The following is a 15,381-nucleotide window of genomic DNA, read 5'->3' as shown; positions in this document are numbered from 1 at the left end:
ATGCTGTCACTGTCTGTGGGCACTGATTCCGATATGTATGGTAATGAAAAAAGCAAGTCAAGAATAAGTACAATTAATAGATAGATGCATGTCTTGATTACCTCACAAGTGTTAAGAGCTGGTTCTCCCTGCCGAAGACGATCAGCCACTGATCTGGGAATCATTTGATACAGCAGTGAATCCGTCCGCCTCTTTTCTATGTCCAGTGCCTTCATACTCTCCTCAAGCTTAGCGCTTTTCAGAAGTTCCTAGGATAATTACAAATTATAATACCTCTCAGTACATGCGCTGTGAATGGTCATTTAATCGAGCCACATTCCAGATTCAGCCCGCTACACTAATTTGTTTTATTGCTCGCTCCATACATCTATAGCTATAACAAAAACTCTTCTTAACTTCGAGAGTCACCATATTACAGCCCTTTGTTTTTCCACTTCAATTTATGGCCCAATTGCAAACAGTGAAGTGGAAAAAACGCGGGCCCTCAAAACCGGTTATAGGCGGTATGATGGATAATTTGACCAGCATAATCATACTCAAGGACATCAATACAAGGATGAGCGATATCAACACCAGATTTTTTAATACAAGGCTTTGCTCGTCAATCAAAATGGGGAAACCTCGCCGGAAAGGATCAAGGCTATAAACATACCAGTGCCTTGAATTTATTCTTAAAAACACTTAAGTGCAATCGCCAAGAGTTTGGGTGTTTTCAGTATGTGTAATAACCACTTGTTTTAGGGGACTCAGAAATGGGATTTGTTCATCAGTGCCTTTTTTTAACCGGACATTACTCACGACCTTACAAACGGCCAGAAGAGAGGCTAACGGTTAAGCCCCTGGCTCTTTTAACATAGCCTACATTAAAATGAGCTTTTTTTGACAGTTTCTATGATTGTCAGCCATCTTTATCATAACTAACACGGTGAATGTCATGAAATGTTAACTGTGACCTTTCTCGTTGACGTCGCCGTTGTCGTTGCTAAAGCTCCCTGTTGTCAGGACGAGGACGGCGAAGAAATACACCAAAAGTGCAAAACGCATGCGCAGGGCGTGCGGAGTCTTTATTTTTGTTCATTAAGCCAATTGTTTTGCGGCGTCTTCGTAGCCGTCGTCGTCGTCGTCCTATCGTAAGGTCCTCAATGTGACATTGCACGCTTTGATGGACGTAGTCTTAATTTATGACAGGTCACAATTAACATTAACATTGACATTAACTGCGTTAGTTTTCATAAAGATGGCGACCGATAGTCATCAAAACTGTTAACGCTAAATCATTTTCTTTTGGGCTTTGTCAAAAGAACCAGAAACTTAATTTACAGGTTTGATAGCTTTATGAATTCATAGACGTTGACAACAAGACGCTACATAGCCGTTAGCCTCTCCTCTGATCGTTTGTATGGTTGTGAGCAAATGGACTTTAAAAACATCACAAACAAATCCCACTTTTGAGTCTAGCCTGCTGAATTTCTTCCAAATCTATCAAACCTGGTCAAGAGCAAGTCTGAGTTCTGCGGATTGCTGCGTTCCTGCTAACACCAGGTCTCTGCTAGAATCATGCATGCTCAAGTCATTGATGTACAATCCGAGACTGTGCAGCATGTCCAAAGTTTCGATTCTGAAATGTGAACAAACAAGTGTTGGAACGACATTGAGGATAAAGCGTCAACTTAAAGCTATTAATTGATTTAAATTACACTAGTGGTACAAGTGAGCAACAGAAGCAATAGTAGAACAGCATTTACATCATGGTAATGCACAAAACAAAATACTTGTTACAAAGAACTTACAATAAAAATCGCCCTTGTTGGAGAAATGATTGGTTTATGGTCGCCAAATTCCTGTAATTAAACCTCATTGGCCCATCGAATAACAGTTGTTTACATTTGAATTGATGTGCTAGCTAAGCTACATGTACTAAAGGATTTAGGGTTCCCTTACAAGGTATTATTGCCTTGGGCCACAACACAAAAGCAGTAACTCAGTTTTCTACTCTAAGAACAGTGTGTGAATTCAGGGAGATTATAAACAAGGGTTGCAAGATGGGGCCAGTGGTTTATCGCCCTTCTGCAAGAAGACCTTTTAATTAAAAAAACCTGTCACTTAAAAAAATATATGGGAAACTGTACATGAAAATGCATTTGCATTTAGGAATCCCATGTTATAAAGCAGACAGAAAAACACGTCCTCCAAGGCAATGAAGGTGCAGACATTAGCAAAATATTTTTAAAGGAAAATTTTAAGCCACTATCAACACATTACAAACTTTGTACCCAGAGAATCCTTGTAACAAATGTGACAGTTAGAACGTCAACTTGAAGGGCTGTTAACAAATGCACGTAATGCAACAGTAATGCGATTGGATACTCATGCCAACCAACCACCCAGTCGAGGCTACTGAAACGGATCTAGGGTATGGCTCAGATAAAAAAGGATACTCATCAACATCAACCAAAAACAATGCATATCTTCCATAGCACTGGGTAGTACACTGTACACATATGTATTTAAACATGATGCCATTTATTGAACAGGGACGTACATAGGTGTTGCAAGGTAGACCATGGAATTCCATTCTTCCATGTGAAGCATCTGTCCCTTGAGATGAATATAACAAAGATTTCCAGTGCTTTTAGTTTCATCATCATTGACCATGGCCTCTCCATTTTTTAGACTTTCGTCTACAGCATTGGCCTCCTGCAGTTCCACTTCTTCGGCCGACTGTACTTCAAACACAACATTGGTGTGGGTTATTACCTGTAGAGGCCAATGACATTGAACATTTATTTATTCCATAATTCCAGAGAAGTAAACCTAAGAGAACTGAATCCTGAGATTTTAGCTGATCCAGTCTCTCCTCCAACCACATCCAATTTATCCAACCAGTATTTCCCCAATATCACTGGTATAAACTCAACAGTCATCAGTAACTAATTAAGAGTGCATTCGATTGACCCTATTCCGGAATAAGAATATGTGGAGTGATGATTTAAAACATTGTATCTGGCGTTTTGAAGTGGCAAGGATAATAGGATATGTTTAAAATAGCATTTTAGCAGGTGTTTGACAATTTTAATGTGAATCTCCACAAAAAGGAAGGATTTCAACCTTCTATTCCATGTATTCCTATTTCGGATTACGGTCGATCAAACGCACCCTAAGATGATAGTTAAAGAGTTTCAGGTTTGAGATGATCACAAATTCACTCCACTGGATCAAGAAAGTATTATAGAACCTCAACCAGGTCAAAGAGGATTTCATGCGAGGGAACTGCTTAACATAATTTAGTGGTTCACTAATAATTTTTGCAGCTAGCCTTCAATAACATGAAAAATGAGAATTCTGTTCTTGTTGCTGTTGAGTTCTTTAAACCCATTTAACCCACTGACTCCTTAAGTACGATAGGATGCCCTAAGATGATAAGTAAAATCTTCTGGCATTAGACAGAGTAAAATCTATCAAGTCTCACTCCTACATTGTATGAGTCAATGTGTTAAAACCTCCTGGAAAAACTGAAGGCTGAACAAAATCTGAACTCCTTTTTAGCATTGTTTTAATTCATTGAGAAATCTGCTACAAATCAAGGCCTCGTTGTTTGAAGGCTGATTAACTTAACCCAGGATTAGTGTATACTTTTGTTTCATGTTTTCAACTTTTTGGTGAACGTTTCTTTTGCTTATATTTGTTTTTCATGATTAACTTCTTCTAAATGTAAAACTTTGCCAAACATCAGCGTTGAACAGCATTTGCCATTAAAGAAATATTATAAATTTCTTGGTTAATTTTTAAACTGGGATTAGCGTTAATCGGCTTCTGAACAACCAGGGCCCTGGCTGTAGCTCTTCAACTGAAGGGCTCCTGTAAACCAGATCCAAATTTCCAGCAATCAGCAATACATACTGTAGCTAAAGTTTTGCATTTCGTACCCAGGATCGGTTGACTGAATAACACAGACAGAGAAAACGAATATCAATAATATTATTTTTGGCCTCTTTTCATTACAGTGCATTCATTTTCAGGATTCTATGTGACTGTACAAATTCGGCTTGATTTATTGCTTGAAGATTTGCAGCCCCTGAATGAAAAATTATTGTAGTTACAGTCTAGGTAGCAGCTGCTGCCTCTCATTATAATATTAAAACAGAGTGGACAGTTGTATTATTTATGACTACAATAACTGCCTCAGACAAAAACAAGTGCAAGGGCAGTATACTGTGGTAATAATCCACATTATTTTATTTTACCACTGGATCTTTCAATCAAGCAAACAAAAAAACACGTTTTGAAATTTAGAAAGTTAATGTAGAATACGGCCTGATGAATTCACAAGTCATGCTGCAGATACTATCTGAGAGGCAGATAACAAGAATAATGTAATATTATCATTTTTCTTTCTTGACTCACACAAACAGACAGTGCTAATGATACTAGGCTACCACTAATCAATACAATTTCAGAAAACTGTATTTTACAGTATATTTCCACAAGCAGGCGAAAGCATATGATACCATTTAGTTTTAAAAAAATTGTTTGGTACAAATTAATACTAAAAGAAAATACCTTAAACTTGAATTTCAAGTAAAGACAACGTTGAAGGGAAAGGCCACATATTTAATCAGCTAGTTCATTTAACTAACATAAATCCAAATTTCTAACAGACATTCATCTAACAAATTTTACATTAAAGAAATGACTCGTGGCATTGTTTTCTGGTGAAAACCTTTTTTGTAAATTAAGTCCAACCACACAAAAACACAAAAATATATATAATATTCTGGCCATCATGATAGTTTCTTTCCCTCAATGATAATGTTGTTTTCCTTAGCCTACAATGTAGTTGTGTTGTTAAGCTTTTGTTGTCAGTTTGGTTCAAAAGGTTGTGTCTTCAATAATTGATAATTATTACATGAATTATCCATACTGATTACAAGCTCTCTAACCAAAGGCCGGGCAGACAAAACCCCTTGCAAACCTATTTAACCTTCAAGCCACTAAGCATAAAAGTTTTACAATGGTTACGCACACAAGACTAATCATACATGTAAATAACAATAAGTTATTCTTTCAATAAAAATAAAACTACAGGCAATGCATTGTCGACTCTACTACAGGTTGGGGAAAAAAGAGTCAGTGGTGAAAAAATATGTCAACCTGAGTTTGATCGATATAAAACTTCCTGCAAGTGGAATTTATTGTCATAAATAAGACACAAGGAAATCACTAATCAAACCAGAGTTGAAATTGCTTCAACTTACACTGTAAAATTAATTTGTATTTAAAACATAAAGTACATGTATATATAGGTCAAGGTGGATTTTTTGCATCAATATTTTAGACACTAGATGTGAACGGATACACCAAAAAAGGCTGAACTTACAATTGAAAGTAAATTCTAGTTCATTTAAAATTTTGTCAATCGCACTCAATCTTGATAATAATAATTTCAGTTGGCAGCTTTGAGTAAAGTAACCGTCTGTCATCATCGCCAAAATGAATTTTAGGCTTTTCATGAAAATGAATGAATTTTAATCTTGAAATGAAATGGGTTTGAAAAAATCTGTCATATCTGACTTTGAAAGCTGACACTTTTCATCCGCTTTTGGTATTCAATGAAACGACCAAATGGATCTTCTTGAATTAAAACTTTGGATATGACTGAATATTGAGAAGAGTTTCTGATGCAACCTACTGTAGTCAAGTAATTTTAATGAGTATCTCAATAGGTAAACATATATGGCAGCTGTTAGCTTATGAAAATTCATACAGCCATGAAGTTTTCCCCAAAATTTGACAGCTGCTCAGTTCTATTTCCTATCCTCAGACATAAGCTGATAAGAGTTGTTAAGTTTCCTCTCAAACAATTATTATTTGACTATGAATGCTAATGTTTAACAATAATAATAACTTGGCTGCAATTTTAAAAACCACAAGAAATATACATGTCTTAACTTCCCTTCTATCCTACATGTATGAAAAAAAGGGAAATACATTGAATTTTGATTGTTTTGGTTCCATCCTATTTTTTTGACACAGTTTGGTGTTGTTTTATTTCTTGAAATCATGTTTGCAAATAGAGACAATTTTTTCCTCATTAGCACAAGATGAAAGCAATGAAATAACTTTTACAGTATAAAACAAAATACAGTATAGTTCAGCTAGAAGAAATTTAATTTTACACCTTGTATTGACATTTTCTTCGCAATAAGATCACATTTCCGACAGGCATATTTCCAACGCTTTTTATGGTTTCAACATTACCCTGTGGTCACTGCCAAAATTCTTAAAGCACACAGCTACTTAACAGAATAAGTATGGGATTGAACAATACATGTATTGGATGTTGCCAGGACCAATATGTTTGGAATATAATGCCCCAAGAAACCCTTCAAAGGGAAGTTAAAATAAGATTGGCAAGATGCAAAAGAGTGACTAGTTTTTACATTTGTGAATATAACTAAATGTACATGTAGGACTGGATAATGAAGACATACATTGTAGGGTTGGGCAAAAACAGGATGCGAGATGATTCAATAATTATCTCTTTCAAGACAATAATTCAAAGCCTTGGTTGTTATTGAACAGATACATATCTAACCAGATTTTACTGTGTGTTGTATAATGTCAGGCATGTTCACTAGTTTTACTGTATTTTGAAGAGCACACAGGACATGTCAAAATACAAAGAAAACATAAAAAACTCTTTGATACTGCAAACCAAAACATCTTATAACAGGTTTACTATTCACATTGTTCTGAAAACAGATCTGAGAATGCAAACATGGAAAGAACAACTTTTTTCAGGACAGACAGGGCTGTCAAAACGTTTTGAAGAAGGTACCCTAATTTAGAAAGAAGAAGGTGAAATCTGTAAGTTTGCTGTGGAGCAATTTGTGTGCTTCACAATGTCTGCCTTGGTTATTTTGGGGGAGTACGCTATTTTGGCAAGTGCAGAAGCCTGAGAAATGTCCCTACTGATTGCAGTGAAAATGTCCCACGTGTTCTATGAGAGTTCATTCACTTAAATCGCACGTGGATGGGCAAACGGTTGAAATGCGTCTTTACTTTTACTTGGAAAACTGAAGAGGATTTATTACACATACTTTTTCCTTGAACTTTTTAAAGTTCTCAATTTTTGTCCAAACAGCAAATTGAGACAAAAGTAAACAGCCGAAGATTAGTAAAGTAAGTAGGCGGCTATTTCAGCCAGCTACCAGCCCTTTTTGACGGCCATGACAGAGTGACAGTTCTTGCATGACATGCACAAGAAAAACGTGTGTAAATTTTGCAACTGTAAAAATGACTAAATGTACAACATCGCAAACTATTATCCAACTGTATTAGTCATAGTACGGAAAATGGGAGGCAGGGTGGCCTCATGGTTAGTGTGCTTTACTCCGGATCGAGTGGTCTGGGTTCAGGCCCTGGCCGCGGACATTTTATTGTGTTCTTGGGCAAGACACTTTACTCTCGCAGTGCCTCTCTCCACTCAGGTGCATAAATCGGTACCAGCGAATTTAATGCCAGGGGTAACCCTGCAATGGACTGCCATCCCATCCAGGGGGCAGTAGAAATTCTCCTAGTCGCTTCATGTTACAGAAACCCGGATAAGCTCCACCCTTATAGGCCACTTGGCTCGAAAGCAGACTTTACCTTTACCTTTTTACAGAAAATGCACAAAACGAGTAGAAATATTCCACGACTTTGTACAGTTCGTTATCGTACACTTGGTTATTGTATAGTAGATAACCGGGTTTGACTAGTTTGAGTTGCTGACATTTGCCCTGCGCTTGCTCACGGTTGTTTACAGTTCATTTGCTAAAAATTTAGTGGGAAAAAGTTGGATAATAAATAGCTTATTACATGTTTTAGTGTGTAGTATCGTCCTAGCGAGCTCTGCAAAATACAGCACAACTCGTAAAATTTCTCGGTGATACTACACACCAAAACATCTACCGGCAATAAGATATATATATATTTGTACTCATCTTGTAGCATTGGATAATGATATCTATAGTAACTTTGGGCCTTTTTTATTTTGCTTGGATTTGCCAGTGCATGGAGCCTGCAGTCATGATAATAGTGGAGCACCACGCACAAAATGCACGCGCACCGAGCATGCAGTCAAGAAAATATGGTAACCCAGAGAAATTTTGGTTTAAGTTAGGACGTCATCGAGCAACCATCAGTATGTTCATACATTTGACTTTCATGCCTGGGGGGGGGGGAATTTCTGGGTGGGTATGTGCTACTGGAACCTATACCAGAGCTAGTTCAGCTGAATTTTGCTACCCTATACTAGAGTACACTCCCACCAATTTCCATCTAAATTCCGATTCTTGACGGTTAATAATATCCAGAGGTTTTTCATGATAGCTATTTATTGACACTGTTGAGGCTGAGTTACGTAAACCTAAACTTTGCCGATTTAATTTTTTTATATTCTTGAGTGGAAATGTCTGGTTTCCTTAGTCTGGTCAGTTCGTGAAAAATGATACCCTATTGCAGACCGAAAGGCTATGATTTATATCCTCCATCCTAGAGTAAACTGCTTGAAAACCATACCCTTCACAGCGGCACATACCTATATAGTCCATATAGGGCCTTCCCCCCCCCCCCACCCCCCCAGGCTTTCATGTAAGCCAATCCGTGAAATATCGCACTGCTGGAACCCATGTGTTTTGGCAGGAAGTTGCAAATAACTGATTAAGAGCTGCAGTGATGGCTGAGAAAACAGTTTGTTGCCTGGAACAAAATCAGTTAATTCCTGGGATGACAGCACACTGTTCCATTTAAATTGTGGCGTACAATTTGGCCAATAAATATTAGATCAACCGTGTCCTTTCTACTATCTTAAATAATTTAAAATAGGACAAAGTTTTCACACAGCAAATATTAATTATTTATGAACCACTGACTGTGAATGGCTTTGTCCAGCACAACTAAGAATACAGTTCACATCAGAAAATTTACTAAATATTCATAATTAATGCATAGTGCAGAGTGAAAAGCTATATATTGATAAAGTGGTAGCAATTTCAGAATACCTGTTCACTTTTGTTTTCTTGTCACGGCATCACTCTTAAGAAAGTTCCCTAGAACAAACGATCCCCAATCAAAATGCAAATAAGTGAACAGGTATTCGAGAATCTAATATTATTAATGCTAAAAGAACTTACATTATGCCATGTAAACTCCACGAAGGGACGAATCAAACTGAACTGTGAGGAAATGGTTTTCCCAGGAAGATCTTGCAACACAGCTTCTAGACTATTTCCAATGCTGGAAATCACCATATCTTGGTCAAAAACAATATGAAAAGGAAACACTTCATATAACACATCCATTGGTATTTTGAGATTTGATACATCACTGTTCAGAGAAATGACCGAATGACGTTTTGGCCGTCGGCGGGTTTCCATGAAGGCACTGTTGTCAAAGATGAGCTGAAACAAGGCTTTGCTGCCCTCCTTGTTCTCGGTGTATTCCAAAACTTCCACTTTAACGTCCATGTGGTAGAAAAAGCGACCTACCGCTTTAATCTGGCCAATCACGTAGTACAGAAACCCTTTTCTTGACGAACGATAATAAAGTTTGAGACCATGTTCGGTTTCATCCTCGCAAAAAAACGACGGCGCCTTAAGTTTTGGATAAGTAAAGCGTAGATACTCATGCAAGTTGTCCAGTCCATTCAAGAAATCTCTCATATATCTCCCCAGTACTTTCAGAATTCTGTCATACCCATATTGTCCTATAAATCCAAGAAAATGTAACCCAACTTCCTCCGTCATCTCTTGAGTGCTTTGCTTTGTAACTTCAAACGCCGCTTGCACTAATCTACTCATAACATCCTCTGGATATACTTTGTGCGTCGCAAATGTGTAATTCCGAACTCCAGCCTTTTCAACAATCTTGTTCCAGACGGGCTCGCCATACTTTTCCAACATAACGAGGCGGAAATTCTCCAGAAGCAGACCATACATAGTGTTGAAGTTTTCTTCGCTACAGAACTACACAAATGTCAGACAATATAAAGATAAAACTCTTGTAACCCTCAAGAATGGATCACAAAATTGGGATGGTTTTCAAGCAACAAAGTACATTGAGCATCTCCGCGGTTAGCCATAAGTTAATCCATACATCACTTCGAATATTTTGCGGCGAGGCGCGAACGTCGTAAGACCGACGAACGTACAAATTGTCATTTATGAAACCATGATTGCCACCAAAAGCTATTTCGGAACGATTCCAAGTGAAACATAATATTTCTTTCTTATCGTGCAGCGAACAATACAAGCTGAAGGTCTACCGTTATCGAATCCGAGCCATCACCGCTTTTGACTGCGACTGCCACTTTGAAACGAGTAAACTCTGAGACAAAAAGCGAATAAATGACACTTACTGCAGCGCCCGGAACCCAAAATAAAGAATTATCAGATGACCAAAAGAAATGCACGTATCACAGTTGAGTTAATTGATTCGTTACTGTTGTTCTTAGAGCTATTACCTTGGCTCTTTCCATGCTAATAATATGAACCGGCGAATAGAGAGGCGGTTGATTAAATATCGAGATTGGACGCGTGTCTTTGGAACTGCGGAGGTGCGGATTGGGGAATGTGTGATATATGTCAAGAATATGAGGTATTTGCTTGTTATATGCCAGCGTTTAGACAGTTGACTTTGTCAAGCTTTCTCAAAATGCTTCCTAACTCAGATATTTCTGCTCTCTTAGGGAAAGAAAACAATTGGCAAAATTGTCTGAAATATGAGTCTCCGTAATCAAAAGCATCGTGTTCTTGGAGGTAAATTAAATTGCCTAAAGAAAACACTTTAGACATCAAACTGGATTTGTCAAATCAGTGGGACAAACGTATCTTTTTCTCTTTGCCAGTTAAATCAATTCCTTGAGCCTTATTTTATATTCAATTCTTCATTGAAAGACCAGCCATTAAAAGAAAGAAGAAAAGTATGAAATCGAAGCAAGTATTCTGCCAGCCCATAAGTGCAACGAAAACCTTCGAAACACGTTCAGCAACGTCAATAAACGGATGGAGAAGTTTTTTTTTTCCGGAAAAAGCTGATAATGATCCAAAAATTTTGCATAGCTCCCGTAAGTTTCGTTGATGCCTTGCAGGTCAAACTTGTGCACCATAACAACGAAAATGTGCATGACCTTTTCCACAATTATTTTTAAATGTATAATTTTAAATTCTATTTAACAATTAGATTATGGTTAGTACCTTACGTAATCTGGTCCATGTTGAGTGACGCGCACGAACAAAAATCAGCCAACTGTGTGTGATTCATTCCTTGACTTCCTTTTCTTTGTGTTGTAGTTTTTGGGCTAAATTTTCTACGTTGGGTGGTGTTTCCTTGACTCGCACAAAAAAGTTCTTTGTCGAAGGCGATTTTGCACTTCCGCAGGCTTTGCTTCGACTATCCGTTGGTAGGTAACGATCGATGTCGCCTGAATAAACGTTGTACGCAACAAATGTTACCGAGGGAGATAAGTTCAAGAAACATTTTCAGTCATCATCGGGTGGCACAAAGGGAAAACCTAGTGGAAACATGCGAGAGCTCAAATTGTTGCCAAAGCCTTGTTGCTTCGTTTCGACAGCAATTCAGAGCACAGGGTCATACGATTCTAAAGGATTTTTATGGAAAATCAACCCGTCCACTGTTTCTGAGTTTACGGGAAGGGGGGCACCAACACTGCCACCATGATGAGGTGGGGGGGGGGGGGGGATTACTTCCTATTAATGGCCTAAGGCGGGGAATTGGCCGCTGGATGGGGTCGCATTTTCACGACTGGATTGAGTATAATGGGGTTGCATTTTCAACAGAGTTCCCGACAGAGTCACTAGAATGGGGTCGCAAATTGTCGGGATTTTGGGGGGTAAGAAAATTCTGGCTGGTGGGATTTTAAAATGGAAAGATTCGTAGTAAAAAAAGTTTTTTTTTTTTACAGAAAGGACTGTAGCGCTGTTGATTTGATATTTACTAGTCGCATTACATTCCGTTTTGAAATTATAATTAACAGGCTTTATTAAAAGGCGTTCTGTTTGTGCATAAAAAGAAAGTGACCACGTTGGGGTCGCTAAAGTTACATTTACCTAAAAGTGACTATGATGGCGTCTATAATTGGCCTTGTAAAATTCTTTAAAAATTCATACGAGTTATGACCAATCAATAGCCAGTATTTGAGTCACATGTGCACCTCTGCTGCACCTCTGTAAACCCTACAAATCAACTGTCTGAAAGCGCGGGGGGGGGGGGGGATTGAATAGGTAGCAGGGAGAGGTTGTGGTTGATGAATTATTAATCAATTGTACTGACTTTTAATACAGATTTCTACTCAGATAATTAGTATTCATTAACTCTTGATCCAATCTTTACTGGTTAAAATGCAAAACACAATGGAGATATTTTCATCATGAATTTAATTTGATTTACCTGTTTCCAGCTGCGCCTTTTAGTTGTTCCTTCTCAGTTATAGGAGAACGAAACCGTCCTGTCGCCATAATCACGCTTCATTAGTGACTGGGAATTATTCTCAGTTTCATTGTTGTCCCATGAACTCTCGGCCTTTAGGACTTTAATACAATGTCTTGGCATGCATGTTCAATTCTTGGATTTCACATGACGTCACGGCCGCCATGTTGGTGTCCCCAAACAATGAAATGGCGGCCATGTTGGTTTCCCGATCCAATCCTCTGGGAATTGAAAGCTATTATTATGCTAACGTCTTCTTTTGTTTTCGTTGAAAAACATGGCTGTTGATCACGTGAGTGAAACCCAAGAATACTGAATCGCAAAACAATCCTTTCATGCAATATATTGTTTCATTTCACAAGTACGATAAATTATTCGCCACCGATCTGTATGGGCCCGCCTTCGGTTCGCCGTTGTAAACGCCCATACAGATCTCCCGCTCATATTTTATCTACTACTTGAAAAATACACTATAAAGGGGTAGGGATTCTGAGAGGCCCAGCGAAAATTCACCCAAGTACACCACTAAAATCAAATCTACGTTGTATCGGCTCTTGTTTAAAATATTTAGTTTCTCAACTTGTAATGACGCCGATCAGATCAAGCCACTGATCAAACGTACACCGACAGGAAGACCACCTTTCCCCTCCCTCCCCCCGCCCCCCGGCATGAATTTTCTCTTTTTATTCTTTTTCTTCCGTTCCTTTTTGGATTCGAGACTGAAAACGTTCTTAAGTTGTTCTTAAAGTTTCATGGTATATACCGGTAGTATTTCAATAAGTAAATTCATCAATGCGGACGTGACAAGGAAACTGTTTCATTCGATTTGTCATTTGAGTTATCAAGTTGCTTGTCGCATGCTTGTGTTCTCTGATGTTGTCAATCTCGTTCCCAGGGTCTCCATTGTCGACAAAGAGACCCTGGAAACGAGGTTGTGATGTGGCACGGACCAACTCTCGCTAAATTGGCTTTAAGTTTATTTTAACTTTATTTATACTAACTATTAAGAAAAGTAATTAGCAAAATTAAGCCGTTCTTGACTAACTCTCAGAATGAAATATGTTCTTACTCGTTCTTAAAAGTTTTTGGTCAATTATCAGCCTCAAGGACTGGTCTCCGGGCTACGGAAATAACCCGTTCCAAAAGACGTCACGTAGATGTGACATGTAGCCCTGCAATACTATCCTTCGATGCATTGCCTGTTTTAATTAATCCATATTTAAGAATAAAGGAATAAGAGACGGGAATTCAATTCAAAATCAGACGTCTTCCGCCTTTTAATACCTCAATAAGTCCTACTAAGAGATGGCGGTACATCACTGTCGCGTAAATAAGACTTTCATATCCTTGTAAAAGTTTTCATGTATCCAGACAAGTGTTTACCGGACTACCTGACAGTTTTCGGAAGTACAAGCCGTAGCTATGACATCTGTAACTGTGAGGTTTAATTTAAAGGATGAATAACGTGTCTACATCGCCGGCAGCCGGTGTAGGTTTTCAAATTTCTAAATGACCGGCACGTTTTTAGGACCCATAATTTTAGGTACAATACATAATTTCATAGGCTACGTAGCAAGGGCAACAACGTCATGCTAGCTCCCACATAGAGCACGTTTCCGTGCGGTTGTTGAGCGCTAAGAAGGCCGAAATTCGACACGTTTAAAATTTAAAAACAGTGTTATTAGGGTGCGTGGTAATAAAGTACTGTAAGCGAGAAAAAACATCGACTTCGTGATGTGGCTTTCTTCCATTAGAAAAGTTGCACCGAACTGTCGATCATTTCTTACTTTCAAATCTTTGACATGTACGCTGCCGGTCACATAGCCCTCGGCTGATGAATAATGTTAGTTCAGAGTAGGTCATTTTCAGGTGCATCACACTCAAAAAGAAAGAACACTCCGCGTAGCTTGCTAAAAACTAAATGTACATCGGAAACAAAGATTGACAACGAGAACTTAAACCTCTCTGTAAAAAGGTAGTGAAAACACGCTTTCGCAGTCATTTCAAATGAACACGCAATAAACCACTTGAATTTGCAACTTCGGCAACGTCAAGCACAGAGTTTGCAGCCAGCGTTCAGGTTAACGACCAAGTTAGCTTCGTCTTTTATCTCCCTAAGCACAAAGTAATGACGCATAAAAAGTTGGATAAAAATGTCCTTAAAATGTATCTTGATCAATCACAGATCACAGTACCTTTTATTGAGTTGGTGGGGTTTTCTTCTCGCCGGTCCTCCCCCTCCAGGGGTGGGGTGGGGGGACTCGCAAATGAAAGGGGCGCGGATGCTCATCGTCTCGCAGCTTTCGCTTAGGGGTGTAGATTTTGGACTTTGGTCTCACTTAGGGTGTTCAGGGCAAAACGCCTTCATATGTTTAGGGTTGCAAGCGAAGAAATATGAAAACATATGTTTAATATGTTTTAAATATGGTCTCTTTTAGGGGCAAAAACAGCCTGGGCCAAGCCCAGACTGGTCTCCTTTAGGAGTTCCTAAACTTCGGGCACGGAATGTATGCTGATTTGTGGGAAGTTCTTTTGGGGGACAAGTTGGGGAGTGTTCACACGATAGCAGTGCGCTTTCCATTCTAGTACAACTAAATCCCAGTTCTCACATATCTTTGTATTCGTTTTCATAACACCGATACAACTTTTCATACCGTTGTGAGAATTTCTATCCCGTAGTACAACCGGAAGGATCACATTCTGGTGTAACTTATTCTTAGACAAGAAGTCAAGGTTGTCATGTTTGTGTATCAAACAATCCCCCAGGAAATGAACTCTGTTCTTGTTATCGAAAAGTATGGCCGCTTACCACGAACCTGAAGGACTGGTAGGAGGTTGTGCCCCGGTGTAATGTGAGCGTATACAGAGCGATAAGGGAGAACCAGGATGAGC

General features: G+C 38.6%; 1 protein-coding gene across 2 annotated transcripts in view; it reads right to left on the bottom strand.

The window, feature by feature from the left end:
- The window catches only part of LOC137971257 (soluble guanylate cyclase 88E-like), a 19,189-nt gene extending 7,660 nt beyond the window's left edge, over positions 1-11,529 (bottom strand). The window contains exons 1-5 of one of the 2 annotated variants that reach the window (XM_068818055.1): positions 11,238-11,529; positions 9,177-10,368; positions 2,543-2,757; positions 1,489-1,618; positions 102-248 (exon numbers count right to left, since the gene is read on the bottom strand). In XM_068818055.1, the coding sequence (XP_068674156.1) occupies positions 102-248; positions 1,489-1,618; positions 2,543-2,757; positions 9,177-9,980 (1,296 nt within the window). In that variant the 5' untranslated portion in view covers positions 9,981-10,368; positions 11,238-11,529. Of the gene's footprint in view, positions 1-101; positions 249-1,488; positions 1,619-2,542; positions 2,758-9,176; positions 10,369-10,504; positions 10,743-11,237 lie in introns of those variants that run through there. The other variant, XM_068818054.1, reaches the window with a different exon arrangement.
- Between the last annotated feature and the right edge of the window lie 3,852 nt (positions 11,530-15,381).

The sequence above is a fragment of the Montipora foliosa genome, chromosome 9 (genome assembly GCF_036669935.1).
Source record: "Montipora foliosa isolate CH-2021 chromosome 9, ASM3666993v2, whole genome shotgun sequence".
Taxonomy (NCBI): Eukaryota; Metazoa; Cnidaria; class Anthozoa; order Scleractinia; family Acroporidae; genus Montipora; species Montipora foliosa.
This window is presented reverse-complemented; position numbering and strand designations above follow the sequence as displayed.